General features: G+C 38.9%; 1 protein-coding gene across 4 annotated transcripts in view; it reads right to left on the minus strand.

Moving 5' to 3' along the window:
* Positions 1-382: 382 nt before the first annotated feature.
* The window catches only part of PCBD2 (pterin-4 alpha-carbinolamine dehydratase 2), a 49557-nt gene continuing 30684 nt past the window's right edge, over positions 383-19255 (minus strand). For 2 of the 4 annotated variants that reach the window (XM_036084298.2, XM_036084296.2), the window contains 2 exons: positions 1897-1977; positions 383-648 (listed from right to left, as the gene is read on the minus strand). In XM_036084298.2, coding sequence (XP_035940191.2) covers positions 553-648; positions 1897-1977 — 177 coding nt within the window. In that variant the 3' untranslated portion in view covers positions 383-552. Of the gene's footprint in view, positions 649-1896; positions 1978-7576; positions 7728-9457; positions 9482-19255 lie in introns of those variants that run through there. The other 2 variants (XM_078067496.1, XM_078067495.1) reach the window with 2 other exon arrangements.

Consider the following 19255-nt stretch of genomic DNA (forward strand, 5'->3'; position numbering starts at 1 on the left):
TAAAACAAGACAGCTTACCCATTTTCGGTGACTTTTGTCATCTAACTACTTAGCTAAAATAGCAGCTACAATCCAAATCAACTTCAGCATCGTAAGAATTATTATAGATGGTTAAAACCATTTACCTACAGAGTTCACCATTCTTCTTCTACCTTCTAATTATTCTCCAACACAATGCATTGATTGGTAAAGTCACCATCATCACTTGAATTTCTGGGTTATAAAATGTGTGCATACTCCCCCATCCCAATTTCTGGGCTTTAAGAATGCTATTTCTCTCTTTGAATATCATTAATATAATTCCCTGAGTTGGTTTACTTTATGTAAAAAAAAAAATACAGGAAGAATTTTTTTCATTAGAAATAATGAAAAATCCTCAGGCTCAAGTTTAAATCATTTTGTAATTAAGCACTAATTGTACAAAAGACTGTTCAAAAGGGGAGCTTAAATTGACAACTGAATTTGTTCATGTGAACTGCCTTCCACATACATGATGGCAAGATGTGCATCGGGTTTGACGTGCATCGGGTTTGACATCCATTTTGGAAGCAATCACACAGAAGCAGCTGCTTTTTCAATAAACTTGGCCAGTTTCACATCTCTCTTGGTCAGTCCACCACAGTCGTGTGACGTTAGGGTTATCTGCACCTAAGAAACACAGAAGCGGTTTTTCAAACCTGGAGCTGCAATTCATGGTTCTCATCTTGGGTGGTTTGGAAATCAATCTATTATTCAACATTCACATTTCAGAATTGGGGAGATTAAATGATTTACAAAATACTACATTATGAATAAGCACAGCATTTCCAAAACTGAATAAACTCCGGGGGCACAGTCTGCTTCGGGCTGGGCCCAGCAGCCGCCCAGGGATAAAAAGGTCCTCTCATGTGAAGGGCAATTCAGCTGCCAGAATCTGAAATCTTTTCTCTCAAAAAAAAAAAAAAAAAAGAGAGCCCAAGAGAGACTAAGGTTCCATTTTAACTCCCATTACTTTAATTACACGACTATTTTCAGGCCACTGAGAAAGACCAAGCTATCAAATGTAGTATCTTAGCAACTACGTTCAGAAAAGCCCATTTCCAAATTAGAGAAGTGGGACAGGGGTGGGGTGGGGTGGAGGAACAGACTGTGGCTTCTTGAAAAATCAATTAAAAAGTACAAGCAAAATTATGAACAAAGAGAGGCAAGTAGGAAGGAAAAGTTTATCATGGTACCTGCATATTCTGAATTATTCCAATAAATCACAAGTACATCAAGAAATGTTCTCCTTTTTGAAAGAGAATTTTTAAAAAGAAAACAGAACCACATAGAAATCTAGATGATATTTCAAATGGCATGACCATAAAGGCAAGGACATTTGGGATGGAGCGGGGAGACCATGATTCTTCTTACTGAGCCCCCTTAAAAACTACTTAAAATCTTTTTAGCCTGCTCTTTGTCTTAAGAAGGCCAGTTCCCACTTAGAATGTAGAATTTAATAAACAGTTATTTTTAAAGCACAGTTCTTGAGCATAATTATTTCAGTAAGTTAAATAAGGCCATCTCTCTCTTATTTGCTACCATTACTTTCAAAAATTTATCTTAGGAGGGTATAAAATTTATCTGCATGGCTCATTTTCAAGTTTAATTCAGGAGCTTAATTTGGCCCAACTAGCTCATATTAGTTTCAGTAGAAGACAAGCATGAAAATAAAGAATTTGGTCACTGCTGTCTTGAGCGGATTGGAAAATTTGTTACTAATTTGCAGTAATACCCAGGGATCCTCAGTGAAAGAATAAGAGAATGCTTTCCTAAGCACAATGACACTTGACACATCCCTGCATAGGATAACAAGGAAGAATGGAGTTTCTTAAACTCCATAGCTAAGGTGATCCCCAAATAAGGCAATTTAGTTACCTTGTTGTACACATTGAACCATTCCGGGTGATGATTCATCTTCTCTGCTTGCAGGGCGACTCGGGACATAAAGCCAAATGCCTGCATAAGATGAAGCTGAAACTGATTAGTGGCATTGCCATCTACTCTGGACCTGGGGGGCGGCGGGGGGGGGAGGGGAGAGAGAGACCAGAACAATCCAGCCAGATAAAGACAAGGCTAGGATCCTTAGGGAAACCTGGAGAAATCAAATATGAAAAGGATTGCTCTCCACAGAGCTGGGGTAACAGTGTAGCAGGACCGTGACCTGCTGCTCAATGGTGAAAAACAATCAGGCTCAAATAAACAAACCAGGAAATTGGTCTCACCCAGTGACCTGTCTGGACTGTTTAATTGTCCTCAGGACAAGACTCGCCAAAATAGCACAGGAGTAATTTCCCTCCAACCAAGTGCCCTGGATCTCACTACCTGGCCCCAAATCTTAGGGGCTACTTTTCTTGCATCACCACCCCTTTTGTGTTTGGTCGCTGGGTTGCTAACTAAGTCATCAATCCCAAGACTATGGAAAAATATCTTACTGAACAACTTCCCCATCCTAGCTCCCAGACAGGACAGGAAGGGATAAAAGACTTTTTTGACATCTAGAGTGAAACAGGGATGTCTGGGTTGCCTGCTCTGGGTCTCCTTGCTATTGCCCAGCAATGCCACGTGGAACAGAAAGCGCTCCTCCCCCGGGCAGGGGGTGGCGGACTCAGGCACACGCGTAAGTGCGGACCTGTAGGGCTCAGTCTTCATTCCATAGGGAAAGTGCAAACCTAATTTTGCTAAGCAGAGGCAAACTTGTCCTGAGAGGATGAAAAGCTTTTTTTCTTTTGCTTGCTTTCCAATTTTTATGAAGGTAATTGCAAACAATAGGAGGGTCTGTCTCTAATGTGTCCAGAAGACAGAAATACTTGGTAAGACTCTAAGGTAATGGTACATTAACTACAAATTTACAGTGGAATTCACAGGCCAGTACCCACTGTAGCCATATAAATAAATATTTAACTTCATTACCCCCATCCAGAAAAACCGATGTGATGGTAGTTGAGCTATGTTTTTTGGATCACCAAATTAGAGCACATTTCCAAGTTAAGAGTGAGAAGTAGGGAAGATGCCATTTTAAACCATTCTATGTTATTCATAATGGTTTTTATGTCAGAATGATTTTATTCAGGATAAAAACTCCCATTTTGGTCTTTAATTAAAGGCCTGAAGGTTTTTCCCTATCAGGAAAAGGAGGAACATTCAAGCAAAATCCATTTAACCATGTATGGAATTATCAGTGGAAAACAATATTCACTCTCCCCTTCCTCTTCTCATCTCATAATCTGATTCTCTAGATTGTGTCAAATGTGAAATTCAGAGTTAAACTGCATTAAATGATGTATAATGAGAATTTTTTAGTCTATTTTGCCTATAATGCCTTATTCTTGTTTAGCTTCAAAACTACCAAAAAAGTTAATCACAATCCCTGAGAAATAGTAATACAGTCATTAAGGGCATAGGCTTTTGAGCCAGGGAGGCCTGAATTCAAATTCCCAATGTACAACCTGTCATGCGAGCCTGTTCTCTGATCAGTAAACTGAGGATAATAATAAAAAGTTCATGTAGTCATCCTAATAAAAAATGAGATAAGGATATAAAAGCACTTAGCACAGCACTTGGCACTGGGTAAGAGATCAGTAATGGCCGATACGACGACCACATACCGCTCTGGCGAGACTGCATATGATAACCCTCACAGAATGTAAGATAGGTGAAAAGCCCTCCCACAGCCTTAAGAATCTAAGATCCCAGTAGCTGTCTCCCAGAAGAATGGTGCTTTCCTATTCCGCATGCCATAAACAGAGACTCAAACCCACACACCAGACAAACAGATCACATACTGCAGGGTAACACCCTGATGCATACTGCCTAGGGAAAACACAATAATGACAAGATATTAGGTGGGCAAAGTCAGTCCCTACCCAAGTTCTTAAGCCCTGTGGCCACAATTTCTTTGAACTATGCTATCCTAAAGGTCCAAAGTGATGCTTAGCATCCCTTACTATTTCCCAAGAACCGAGTGGATCAAGGGGATGATTTGAACACAGTCAGAAGTACTCCTCAAATCTTTGATTACCAGCATGCTATCAGCATGGTAGGAAAATCTACTCTATCACAGATACGGCTTAAAAGAAAACACCCCTTGGGGTGCCTGGGTGGCTCAGTCGATTAAGCATCCAACTCTTGATCTCAGCTCAGGTCTCAATCTCTCGGTCCTGAGTTCAAGCCCTGCAATGGGCTCCACACTGGGCATGGAGCCTACATAGAGAGAGAGAGAACACCCACATTCTAAGAGTTACATTGATCAAAGAAAAACCTTGGGGCGCCTGGATGACTCAGTCAGTTAAACATCTGCCTTCTGCTCAGGTCATGATCCCAGGGTCCTGGGATGAAGCCCCACATGGGCTCTCTGCTCTCTGCTCTTGAGCCTGCCTCTCCTCTCCCTCTGCCTCCCACTCTGCCTACTTGGGTACTCACTCTCTCTCTCTCAAATAAATAAAATCTTAAAAAAAAAAAAAAAAACCTGCTAAGATATCTATATACAGTGTAAAAAGAAAAACAAAGGACACTTCCAAAGATCCTCCAAATTTATGTATTCCTTAGCTTTACATATTTCCCTTCAACTGTCACCTAATATTTGCATTTAATAAAATATCATAAGCTTGATAAACCATTTACACAGGATCTACTCCTAATTCTTCCCAAGGGAAGGAACACTTGCTCCTGCTCTGGGAGCAAGGAGACAATTTCATAATCCTTCTTCCATATAACAGAACCAAATAATCCCCAAAATATTTATTTTTAAATCTGCAAATTAAAAACATTCACAACAGTACACATTCAAATTAAAGTAAAAGGATTTCTGCAAGAAAGTGAAATGAGTGGATAGGAGAGGAAAAAAAGCAAAACCTCAAAAGGGAAGTTTGATTATCTGTCATTCATAAAGAAGGAATATGACTGAACAGCAAAACGGGCAGATGGTGAAAAGCATCTGTCCCTTCTTTCTAAGATTTCTTTTTTACAGCCCTAGCTAGTTTTTCCCAGGATGCCAGTTGGAACCTACAGGCTTTGAGCTAGGTAAGAGTCCAGGCTTTCTAAAACTATTCCATCAATGAAAACTGCAAAGAGTGTGAGGCAGAATGCACACCACTAACAATACAGTGAGAAGCTGAGAGGACAGGACTAAAAAAATGGACAAAATGAAGTAGAAGTCAGCAAGAATTTGTAACAATTAGAAAATAAGTACATATCACTTCTCGGCCTTTTGGCTAAGATCAAGTGTAGAAAATAAGTACAGAACACAAAGGAGATCTAACAGATAACTTTTGTGAATAAGACAACAACAAACAAACAAACACAGAAAGAAATGAGAGATGTAATTCAAAAAATTTTTCCAGAAATAAAATATTTAAATTTATAGATTCGAAGAATTCAACCATTTCTAGACATCCTAATGAAGTTAATGAATTTGAAGATTAAAAAATCCTTTGGCATCTAGCCAAAAAGATCAATTCACCTATAAGGATGAAAATAATCTGGCTGACTTCAAACTTCCACATACCAGCCCTGAACAAAAGAAGTCAGAGGAGCAATGCCTATAAAGACTTTAGGAAATCAAAATGCAAAGAATTTTATACCCAGCTAAACTGTTGTTCAAAATTAATACAAGAGACCTAATTTTTTTTTTTTTTTTAAAGATTTTATTTATTTATTTGACACAGAGAGAGAGAGAGGAATCACAAGCAGGCAGAGTGGCAGGGAGCGGCAGAGGGAGAAGCAGGCTTCCCGCGGAGCAGGGAGCCCGATGTGGGACTCGATCCCAGGACTCTGGGATCGTGACCTGAGCCGAAGGCAGACGCTTAACGACTGAGCCACCCAGGCGCCCCAAGAGACCTAATTTTTAAAAGACATTAACTCAGGGAATAACTCCCCTTCACCCTTTCTGAGGAAACTTTTATTAAAGGATGAAATACAAGTAACTAGAGACGGATGGAGAAACAATATAAAATTTATCAGCAGTGAGCAACTAATTCACTCACGTCTAGGAATAAATTTAAAACAATTGTGGGGATTGTAGTCACAGAATGGAATGTCAATGTTATAAACTATTAAAAGATGTGGAAGAAATGGGGAAGGTAGATTAAAGTTTAAAAATTCTAAAAGCTGCAAGATCAGAAGCATATTTCAAAGTATAAAACTAAGCACTAGAAACAAAAAATAAAATGTAACAAAACTGCCTGGTGTAGGGAAAGTAAGAGAAAGTAGAAGTTTAATTTTGATATTGCTTAGTGGGGAGACCACTATCTAAAGAAATGCTATCTAAAGAAACAGAGGATTAAGTTTGCTATGTAAAATTATAGGTATAACAGTATCCACAAGAAGAACAAAAATAATAACAGAAACACTCACAATTAGATTCAAGGAAAGCACAAGTAAAATAAAGCAAACAAAACACAATCCAGGGCACCTGGGTGGTTCAGTCAGTTAAGCATCTGCCTTCAGCTCAGGTCATGAACCCAGCGTCCTGGGATGGAGTCCCGCATCAGGGTCCCTGCTCAGCGGGGAGTCTGCCTCTCCCTCTGCCCCTACACCTCCCCCTGCTCGTGTCCTCTCTCTCTCTCTCTCTCTAAGTGAATAAATTTTAAAAATCTTAAAAAAAAAAAAAAAACACAATCCATATCATAATTTAAATTAAGGGAGGAAAAAAAGTATATTGGTTCTGTCATGTTTTACAAGACCAAACATCTTTCCAATCAATAAATGTAAAGAGCCATAACCCAACTGATTAAAAGAAGAGAAAACTTGGGGTGCCTGGCTGGCCCAGTTGGTAGAGCATGCAACTCTTGATCTCAGGGTTGTGAGTTTGAGCCCCGTGTTGGGTGTGGAGATTACTTAAATAAATAAAACTTTAAAGAAAAAAAAAAAAAGAAGAGGAAGCTTTACATGGATCACAAAGCAAAACTCAACTCAAGTTGGAAATAAAAGGACACAGGCAAATGTAAAAAAAAAAATTTTTTTTTAACTTATAAAAGTACATCCATAATGAAGATTGAATAATTTTGAGTACCTATACTACAAGTAACACAGCATCAAAATCAATGAGGCAGAAATGACAGGAAATACAAGACAAATAGAAACATCCATAGTGGAAACTTTAATTTCCATTTCTTAACCCATGGCACAGTAACCAAACAAAATCAAGGATATGGACTACTTAAATATATCATTTAAAAGGTAGATCCAATTAATATACTTTAAACTCTAAACAATGAGAATATATCTTTTAAAGTGTCTACTCAACATTCACAGAAACTGAACACATATTGGCCCACAAAGAAAATCTCAATCAATTCCAAAAAGTAGAAATAGTGCTGACAACATTCTTGGTTAAAATTAAAAACAAAACGAGAAGGCAAAAGTAGCCAAAATAAAGTACTACCTGGAAATGTTTTTAAATCCTTCTTTTAAAGTCTTGATTCACAGAAGAAATCAAAACCGAAACTGAATAGAAATTAATCATGTATGTACTACATACAGGACACATGTAAAGCAATAATCAGAGTAAACACTCTTAAATACTTAAATTAAGAAAGTGAAAGAAGGGGCACCTGGGTGGCTCAGTCGTTAAGCATCTGCCTTCGGCTCAGGTCATGGTCCCAGGGTCCTGGGATCGAGCCCCGCATCGGGCTCCCTGCTCCGCAGGAAGCCTGCTTCTCCCTCTCCCACTCCCCCTGCTTGTGTTCCCTCTCTCGCTGTGTCTCCCTCTGTCAAATAAATAAATAAAATCTTAAAAAAAAAAAAAAAGAACGTGAAAGAAAATAAGTAAATAAAATAAACTTAGGGAGGAGAACAAGAATGAATATAAAGAGAACAGCAGATATAAATGAACAGGAAAGAAAAAAATGGCAGAACTGATAAATCCAAAAGCTGAAACAATTATGTAATAGAAAATTGGTTACTTCATTTAAAGACAAACAAAAGACAGGGAGAAAAGGTACAGATAAACAAAACAGGAAATGAGAATAGTGAAGTAACTACAGATAAAGGAAATTTCAAAACATAAAAACAAATTTTAAATAAATGCAAGTATTTATATAAATAAATTTCAAAACATAGGTAAAATAGTTCTCTAATAAAAATTATCCAAAAAATTTATCAAAACTGACCCCAGAAGAGAAAAACATATAAACAGGACTGACACCAAAAAGTAACAGTTCCTAGTCATTTCACAGAGAAATTCTACAAAACCTTGAAGGCAGAGTTAACTCTAATACTAATTAAACTGCTCCAGAGCACAGAAAAAGAGGGACATTTCCAAATTATTTAAACTACTAACACTCCCCAAGTTCCCACAAAGATAGCATGTAACAATGAAAGTATAGGTTGATTTCATATTAAGTGAAATCTTAATAAACAAAACCTACCAATACACTAAAAGAGCAAAGCACCATGAGCAAATGGGATTCATTTTAAGAATGCAAGGAACGTTCAATATAAGGAATATATTGATATAACTCACCATATCAATAAATCAAGAGAAAAATCATATAATGACTTCCATAAATTCTGAAAAGATATTTGATAAATTCAGTATCTCTTATGTATTAAAACTCTTAATAAAATAAGAATATATGGGCCTCTCTTTTTTGTGGTTATCAACTGTTTTCTTTATTTATAACAAGTAATGAGTACAAAAAATGCTTTATATTTGGAGGGTAAAATAGGAGCATGTAACCACAGCGTCAAAATATACATACCCAAATTGGCCACATGGATAATCATCACTGTTTGTTCATAAAAGCAGCAGTTAGGAAGAACCCAAGTTGGACCCCTCTTTAAATAGAATATATTCTCAGTCCAAAAGGTAATATTATTCTTAAAAGGGAAACACTAGACGATTCCCATTAAAGTCAAGAATAACCCTCCCCCCAAAAAAAAGCCTTTTATACAAACAATAACTAATTAGAAAATATATTGGAAGAAAAGATTCCCTCTAAAGTGGCACCAAAAATTAACTAGTAAACTTGGCAAGAAATATATGAATTCTATAGGCAGAAGACTTGAAACCACTATGAAATAATGGGTAGATCTTACTACATTAAAATTTTTCTCTCTATGGCAATAAAAACCAACAAATAAAACTAAAAGACAAACAACAAGCTGGATTTGCAGTACATATTTCCTTGGCATATAAAGAACTCCTACAAATTAATAAGAAAAAGATCAACCACCCAATTTTTTTAAATGGGCAAAGGACATAATAGGTAACAAATGGAAGCAAATGGTTCTTAAACACTAAAACTGCTAAGACTCATACACGGTAAGAGAAGCACAAATTAATACTAACTTTTATATCAACTATATCTCAGTAAAGCTGCAGGGAGTGGGAAACTAAGTTAAACCTATCAGTTTGGTAAAGATCAAAAAGTCTGATAATACTCTGTTGATGAGGATGCAGGAGAAAAGGCACTCACACACTGCTGGTGAACATTACCTGATACATCATCACTCTGGAAGAGAATTTGACAATATCCATCAAAATTAAAAATGCCTGTGCCAGGGGCACCTGGGTGGCTCAGTTGGATAAGCGTCTGCCTTCGGCTCAGGTCATGATCTCAGGGTCCTGGGATGGAGCACTGTGTTGGGCTCCCTGCTCGGTGGGGAGTCTGCTTCTCCCTCTGCCCCTCCCTGGCTCGTGCTCTCTCTCTCTCTCTCTCTCTCTGAAATAAAGAAATAAACTCTTTAAAAAAAAATGTCTGTGCCTTTCAGCTAAATAATCTCACTTCTAGGAATTAGTCCTGCAAGCACATTTATGCATGAATTACAAGACTGGTCATTGCAGGGGCACCAGGGTGGCACAGTCGGTTGAGCCTCCGACTCTTGGTTTTGGCTCTGGTAGTGATCTCGAAGTCATGAGGTCGAGCCCCATCTGGGGTTCCACACTCAGCACAGAGTCTACCTGGGATTCTCTGCCTCTCCCTCTCCCTCTGCTCCTCCCCCTGGCTCTCTCTCATGGTCTCCCTCTAAAATTAAAAAATCGTTAGAAAAATGGTCAATGCAGCACAACCTGTAAGAGCCACAGATCTGAAAAAGCCAAAGGTCCATCAGTAGGGAATTGATCAAATACAGGATGGTCCATTTACACACAGGAATACTATGTAGCCATTAAGAAGAATGAAGAAACTATCTGCTGACATGGAAAAACCTCCAAGATACATTACTAAATGAAAAACAAATGCATAACAATAGTCTGTGAATTGTACAAAAGGAGAGGAAACTACATGCGTTAATATCTCTGCAACCACGCATAAGAGATTGGTAACCGTGAATGACAGTGGGTGGAGAGGGGAAACTGGGTGGTTGGGAATCAGGGACCACAAAAGACTTACTATACTCTTTGGTGCCTCTGAATCTGTGCCACAAAAATACCTGTTCTACTTTTAAAAATTAGTTTGGGGAAAAAAATGAAGATGCCATGCAAATGAAGATTTCACTCTAAAGGGAGCTGAGATACTACAATGTATATAACCTGGTTCATATTAAAATATTTTGGCTCATGTTAACTTCTTAACATATGCCTACCTGTTTAGGTGGGTTTTTAGTGCCAATTTACAGCATAGTTTGTCTATGAGCCATGTTCTGTTGAGCCACGGCCATTTCAAACAAACATATGGCCAACAGATAACATATAATGGCTGATAATAGTTTCAGCCTTTCCTCTATTGCAAATTACAAACATTTTATGAACAAGTCAATGAATGCATGATGAAGTATGACTTTTTAAGTCACTCTGCCATGTTAAGGAATGTAAGCATTACAATCATGGTAAATGGGGTCAATGAAGTTTGTCATTTGGAAATCTCCAAACCATCAGCAATTAAAAGATTTTTCCATGAACCCCAAATCAAGTATTCCTAGGGAACTTTAATTTTTCTTAAAGTTCCTTTTGTTTCATTTTATTCCATGAAAATATGAAAGACTATCAGATGCACGAAACCAAAACAAAACCCTGTATCAATCTGTGAAATGTTTAACAGCACCCTGAATTTAAAATGCAGCTTCAGTCCAAATACCGTGTATGATTTATTAAAGTTCTAAGACTTAACTTCTAGCACATATTTACAATACGAATCTTTCATTACTCAGAGCAATTCTCTTTGATATAAGTTCTTTAAATCTGCTGCCTTTTATATTTTGATTATAGACTATTTTAATTATGCACTAAAAAAGAACATATCTCCCACTAAGAAAATGAGCACCAGCGACTCCAAAGTAATTTCCCCAGTACAATCTCCATTAAGCCTCTAAATACTTCCTTTACTAATTCAATGAATTAGAACTCTATTGTTTATGAATCACCTTTATGTTTGTAGGCCTATAACTCTTCTTTTATAAAACACAATTGCTATGGAAGGAAATGATATTTACGTCTGATTAGAAATGAAAACACTATTACATAAATCAGTTTGGGCATTTCTTCACGTCTTGAAACATGATCGGCAATTTAGTCTAATTGGTGATCAAGGAAACTATCTTGTGATCAATTAAAGTAATTACCAGATTCCGGCAATACAACCTACCTTAATTTCAGCTAGAGCCTGCACTTCTTCAACTTCAATTAAAAATAATGAAAATTATTAAGCAAAATGCACGGCAAGATCATTGCCAAGCACGCACATGTCATAGGACAGGACCTTCCCGTGGTGTTGGTGACTGATCAATCACACAAACACCGCTTGGTGCACCAAGGAAAGGCATTCTTTGCCCCAGAATATTACATGACTCACCATGACTCTCCCGTGGAAAACATGGTTAACTGTTCTAGCCACCACACAGGGAACACTGGATACTAATTTGCCGGCAACAGAGGAATACTCTCGACTAGCAACATGAGAACTGTGAGGAACAGACCCAACCAAAGATGTATTTGATCAGTGCTTTTTTTCTCCAAAGTGTCACACGTGTTTTGAGCACACTGGTCAACTGCAGAAACGTTAGGGTCAGAGACAGAGATTGAAATATCCTAGCGCTGCTATTCACTAGCTATCTGATCTCAGAGAGATCACAACATTTGAAATGATCCTGAGTTTCCTATTATGTAAAAATGTAAAAATGGGGTATGTGCCAGGCATTCCGTCGGGAGCTCAGTTAATGCTAGTGGTTATTATCATCACCAACACTTTAATTCTATTTAATGCCTGAGGCCTGGAGAGGAAGAATTCCTCTCCAAACCTAGCAGAAGAACCATTCAAGACCAAAGAAATTCACCCTAGCAAGGACAAGAAAATCAGAAACATACTTAAAACTGTTTCTCTACGTGGGTATCCTCACAGAAAGATTTCCAGTGGAAATGGCAACTGGACGGTGAGCATCTAAGCCAAGCAGGTGACTCACGTGTCCCTGAAGAGCCAGACTAAAGACCTTACCTGAGGATCACCCCCTAGGCAGTCCAGTATGTGTGTCTGGGGACAGGCCACTCATCTACCTGCCTTCTACTTGATCCACTGCAGAGTGCAACATCCCCAATAACTCAGGCCAAGAATATCCGGCTCTGATCTTAAAACTGGCTTCCCCAAGGCACTTGAGACAATGCCCACAAGGAACTAAGCAAGCAGCTGGTCCTACTGTGCCCTAGGCTAAATTAGCGCCCCTTCAGCTGGACGTAGTAAGTACACTACCTGTGAGGTAGCATGCTCACTTCGACACATTGCCTTCAAAAGCTGTGCTCACAGGACCATAACATTCCAGAGCCTTACAAAAAAGAAGTTCTTAAGTCACCATTTTTAGCAATTACCGTAATATCCCAAACAGCCATATGGAAAAATAAGATAGCTTTTAGCTAATTACATGGTACTACCTTCAACATATACTGTTAAATGAAGCAAGGGGCAAAACGGATTCCTTTTGCAGAACGAGGATTTATAACTACATTAGTAAATTCCTCCTGAATTCCCAGGAAGACTACTCTTTGACAGAGGTCTACTAGTATCCACTCTCATCCAGGCAGCAGAGTTGAACCAACATCAACACCTCTGCCCACAATTTTACCTAAGAGCCCATCATTTCTGTTCCATGGTTAGGAAAAGTCCTATAACGAGACAGATATCACATATCTGATGTGTGCCCAAGAAGCACTGTGGATGGTCACAAGCTGAGAATAACTTCTCCCTGAAAAGACATGACTCATTTCCGAATTCCTCTGCACGTGAGTTTAAATTACATTTCCCCCTATCATCAGCAGCTACTATGGGGCATACCAACAGCTCCGTCTGATGAGCTCCTTCTAACATTTCTCACGATCCTTCAGTTTTGCTCTCTTGGATTCAGCACGTTTCACCAGTTTCCTCCCCGTCGTTTCCCTCTAAAGCTGAGTGAAACACGGGTTTCAGCATCATCCCAACAGGAATCCACCAGGGAAGCCATTTACTCGGAGTTCCCTAACGTCAAGTAGCTTCTGATGCCTCCCTGTTCCCTGCGGCTGTTCATGACCGCCAGTCAGCTGCTTGGGAAACATCCCGTTGGAGGTTGTCTTTCCCAATCAGCTGATAATCCCCGTTTGTTAGCTTTCAGGAGTCTCCGGAGGTGAGAGGTATGGCAAAGACTCCCAAAGTTTTTTGTTTTGCTTTAGCAAGTTAGAACTTATGAATTAAATTCTTAAAGAATGAGAATTTATGAAAGGCAAAGGAATTAGAATAGCTAAAACAGTTTTTGAAAAGAACAAAGTTGGAGGATTCATGGTACCTGATTTAAATCTTACTGTACGGGCATAGTAATCAAAACAGTGTGGTATTATCAAAAGAAGAGATACATAGATCAGTGGAACAGAATGGTCTAGAAACAGTCCCACACATATATGACCAACTAATATTTGACAACAGTACAAAGACAATTAAATGGAGAAAGGACATCTTTTAACAAATGATGCTGGAGCAACTGGGCATCCATATGCAAAATATATACATACACACATATACCTTTAACTACACATCTTACTATGTATAAAAATTAACTCAAAATGGTCATAGACCTAACTGTAAAACCTTAAATTGTAAAATTCCTAGGAGAAAATATATGCTCTAAAAAAATAAAGTCTGTTAAAAGAACACAGAAAAAAAAAGGAATGAGAATTTATGCTCCTTGGCATTGTCATCATTATAGAATTTATAAAAATTCACATTTATATAGAAAAATACCCTTAGGCTTCAACTTTATGCATCCAAACCACTAAAATATATGGAATATCTGGCCAAATACATTTTTAGAAATCAAATAATAGGCAAAATGGCAGTCTAACTCCCGACCTTTTCTTCTTTATAATCAGCTGGCTCCTTTTAAGAGATGCAACTACTAGTATTTACACTGTGATTCCAGTATATATCTGACATGAAATTATTCTGCCCTATTATCGTACCTAAGTTTAAAAAGACAGAGAGAAGGCAGAAAAGCTTCTGCTCCAATTGGAGTATTTTAAATTAAACTGCAAGGCAAGATGCTCCAACAATAACCAAAAGGGTTGAAGGAAGAGAACAAGGGCTCAGAGCAGAAAGAACACCCACTCCCCAAGCATGGGGTGGGGAGAGAGGGGACTCAAAAAAAATATTCTAAAGAAACAAAGCAATACGTAATTTGGCCTAACTGTACAAAAAATACATTTTCTATTTTCTACAAGCAGTACACATTTTGTAAAACAGAGTCTCATCTCACTTCGCATCACAAAATATCTGAATGTAAAAAAGGTCTGTCACAACAGCAACAAATTCATAGTCTTTACTTATTTCTAAATGGGATCAATCCTCCTTTTAAGAGATTTTCAGTAGAGTTTTGGCAACATTTGCCAATATCTTCTGTGAGAAAAATACATCACCCAAAAATATTCCAGCCCGATCAGACATCCTGATAATTCAGCAGAGGACCTCCAGTGATAGACGGCTGCAATGCATCACTGCAAGCCAACAGCCTGCCAGACCCCCTTCTCAGAAAACAGTGCCAATGCAGAAGCAGCCCGCTGAGGAAAGAGACCATCTCTTAAGTCATCTGTATTTATTTGTTTCAAAGTGCACCCATAGGTTGTGAACTTAGAAAGGTCCCTGATCCTGTCAGAGTCTTCAGACACTGAGCTAAAGCAAACCACAAATATATTCAGAATTTATCCTCAACCTGTTATGAAGAGGCTTAAGGAGAGACCTTTCTACGTTTAACAGATTGAAACTAGGGATTTTTTCCTTTCTGTGTTTTAAACCCTATTACTAAAGAATTAAAGAAAAATCTCCGGGCTGGAGACACACAGAGAGTAAAACAGACTTAGCACTTACCCTGCTTTTGGTATCAAAAGACTCAGAAGGTCTGGTGGATGGTGTCATCTCATCCTGAAAGGTTCTAATCCCAGCTCTATCTCATTCTATGGCCTTGAGCAAATCCTAAACCTCGCTCACCTCGCCTAGTCCCTGGAAATCAGAGGCTCTACTACTTAACTTCACTGTGCGAGGAGATCTCACGAAAACACGCAGAGCGCTTTGCACAGAAAACACGCTACTGTAGAACACTGATAAAGGCCCCAATCTGCTAGAATCCTACACAAAGTAATTTTATGCCATTTTTTTAATCTAGAAAATTTGCTCCATATCGCCAAAGAAACTTAGTTACATCCTGGACACAAATGAAAAAATTTAAGTGTCTGTGATAAAAACTCACGAGTAAGGCAAATAATTCAGGAAACAGTGATGAACAGAAGAAACATTTCAAAGAACAAATGCTTACTTAGGTCAATTCTTTCTGCCATACTCCTATATAAATTACCTTAGCTTCAGCTGTTGATCAAGTTGGGTTTTTTGGGTTTGGGGTTTCTTTGTTGTTGTTTTTTTTTAATCATTCATAATATCCTGAGAGGGGGAAAAAAAAAAACGGTTTGTTTTCCTGGATGCATCTAAAGGGGCAAGTTTATTTTCCCTCTTGAGAGCAGGCTCCCACTCGGTTCCAGCACAGAGCTGCGACCTTCTCTGTGCACGGGAGGGCTAAGGGCTTACAGGGAGCACACAGCGAAGCTCCATCTCTGTACCGAGCCCTGCGCAGCTCGCCTGCAATCCCCACCAGAGGAAAAGAACGCAACTGGCTCTAAAACACCCCGGGACAAAGAAAACAGATAGATACTGATGGAGTGGGAGTGCTCTGCCATCAGATGCAATTCCTAAAGAGAAATTCTTCCCTTTTGTTTTTAAAAGTTTATGATTTCATACCTTATGCAAATCATACTTTATATATTAGGCAATAATATTTTAGAAATACTCAAGTCAAATTAAAGGCTTCGATAGTCTTGCCAAAAGCACTGTGATTTTCCTATAAAAAAATTATTCCAATTTGTTGATCTTACATAGGATGAAACATACTGTAACAATCTTCATAATTTATGTCCTGTTGGGACACAATGATTTAAAGTAACATAATACAGAGCCGCATCATGGCTAATCTAAACCACCTGACCAGATAAACACCAGCTTCCCTTCTCTCTTCAGCAAGGGCATTTCTGTTTATTGTCATATCATTTCCTCATTCTAGGACCATGCAGAATAAATGCAGCCAACCTGCATTTCAGTGGGAGGCTGAGCTGGCCTTTCCCACGTCGGGAGGTTTGTGCGTACACAGGTACCAGTACAATGTCAAGGGCTTACAAGACAGAACACAACCCAGGAATTCCACCCTCAAAATCATTTACAGCGAAGCAAGTATGGATTCATCCAGTACAATCTGGACCAGGTGTGGTGTTATAAACCACAATCTTTGGGTTTTTATGTGTTTTTTTTTAATGTCACTGAAGAGGTAATTCTTTCAAACAAATTATGGGGCTTACTATGAGCCAAATTTTTAAAAATGCTTCAATCATGCCTCTCGCTATGTTCACAGGCACTCATGATCTGATTAACTAAACTGAAACTGCCCAAATGAACCAATGTCTTTTTGGGGTGAGGAATCTTGGTGGAAGAGAAAGACAAAGAACCCCCACGGCACTGACCGTGTCCATTTCTGGTGCAAATTTCAGATTGTGAGGTTTCTCCAGGGTCCAAATCTCTTCAACCCTTCTCACATATGCAAACCTTACTGGGCAGAGTGAGGTTTTCAGGGGGACTTAAGGGAAGGGTTTAGAGTTTCAGTCGTCAAAGAAAAAGTGCAGGAACACATGTGCATTCGGCAGATAACAATTCACTGAAAATATTTTAAAACAAAACAAAACGCCTGTCTGACCAAATTTTTATAAACTTGGTTGGGGAAGAGGAAAACAAACAATTGTTTAAGGATGGTTTCAAATACTGCTCTCTGCTATTACTGAAAATTTTCAAAGCTTCTCATGCTCCACTGGAAACAGCTCTGCTTCACAAGCTGTTCTTGTCAGTCCTGCCAAAGAAATGGTCTGATACACTTTATTGCAAGTTTATCAATTTGCTTACCCAGGCAAATATATATAATTATCTCTGCCTATCAAGACCGAGGTACAATAGGATTCCTCCACTGAAAGCAGGGAGATGATTAAAATACAACGGGATGAGATGGGTTAGCAGACATGAGGCACGTGCATTCCCTACCCCAGCTCCACTGCAACATCCTAACCCAGTCCCACCAGTCCCAGAATGCTCAGAGCCTGAGCCAACCTGACCAGCAACGTTTTTCACGGAGATGAATCCCCACATGGGGATCGGGAATGGGGGATTGGACACAGCAAGGAGATACATTTGTGTCACAACCTGGAGCCCTCTGATTTGTGAAATTAAATGGAAAATATACTTTGTGAAATCAAACAGAAAGTATCCTTTTTCAGACAACAGACATTCAGTAACTTGGGTTTGAATTTAACACTGCATATTTGTAAAAATTTAAGATGACAGATGATAAACCTGCAATATCACTAGTGACATTATAAGTTAGCGCTATCAACAGTGGGTTCTGGTAAAAAGTGGGTCTTTTGCCCAAAAGCACTCACACCTCGGACTAAAAGCCCACTTGCTTATTCTTGTTTTCATTATGTTTGCACTGTATGTACATCTCCCCACACTTCCCAAACCACTTCAAAATCAGCTCATGTTGCTCTGAAGTCATGAGGATTTAGGTCACTATGGGTTTCCCCAGCCTCATGCACAGATAGGGTTCTCTGATGACGCAGAGCCTTGTCGATGAACTATAATGTGACTGTCCCCAAGCCCTGACTTCTCACAATCCTGTACCTTCATTTTTTTATTAATCTGTATACCACAGAGTTATCCAAGCAATGACATTTTTAGATCTCTACCCTAAGGAAACTCTCACATCTGTATGCAAGGAGACACAAGGATGCTTGCTATAGAACTGACAGTAATAATGAGCAATGCCAAGAATCTAAATGTCCATCAATAGGGGAATGGATAAACTTGGTTAATTTATTCACAATTTTATTTGATTTTCAGAGGAATAGAAGATTTAAAAACAATCTACTAGGGATGCCTGGGTGGCTCCGTCGTTTAAGCATCTGCCCTCGGCTCAGGTCGTGATCCCGGGGTCCTGGGATCAAGTCCTGAATCTGGCTCCCTGCTCAGCGGGGAGCCTCCTTCTCCCTCTGCCCGCCGCTTCCCCTGCTTGTGCACTCTCGCTCTCTGACAAATAAATAAATAAAATCTTTTTTAAAAATTAAAATAAATAAAATAAAATAAAAACAATCTACTATATGAGAAGCAGTGCAATGGATGGAAAGAATATTTGTCTAGGAATCTAAAACCCGGGCTCTGTCCCCAAACCTTGAGCAAGCTACATGAGCTGGCTGGGTTAAGACTCATTTGGGCGCCGGAGGTGATGTGAATCAGCCACATAGCACAGGGCCTTCACACAAACAGCAATGCTGGATTCAAAAGAATAGCAGCTAATAATTACAGCAGGTTGATCGTTCCTATTCTACAGAGGAGAGTACTGAGGCTCCAAGAGGGTGAGTCACATGCCCAGAGTCACACATCTCACAAAAGGTGAGGCTGGCATTCAAATCCAAGTACATCCAACTCCAAAGCCTTCATGTGTATGTTTAGGACAAATCCCTGAGGTCAGGTTATACTTTTCCCATTTCTCTCCTCTACCTAAAAGCTAATTATAGCAAAAATAAGCTTCCTGCACTTTTTATTTTCAAAGTTTAACTACAAGAGAAAAATTAAACATAACAAAAACTTTAGAAAAAGGAAAAACTATTATAAATTTTTTTCCTGTGCCCCTTCCCCCTCAACTGTCATGATACTGTGTACCCTGAACCTCCTCATAACATTCAAACAACCTACTCATTTTTCAG

The sequence above is a fragment of the Halichoerus grypus genome, chromosome 2 (genome assembly GCF_964656455.1).
Source record: "Halichoerus grypus chromosome 2, mHalGry1.hap1.1, whole genome shotgun sequence".
NCBI classification, from domain to species: Eukaryota; Metazoa; Chordata; class Mammalia; order Carnivora; family Phocidae; genus Halichoerus; species Halichoerus grypus.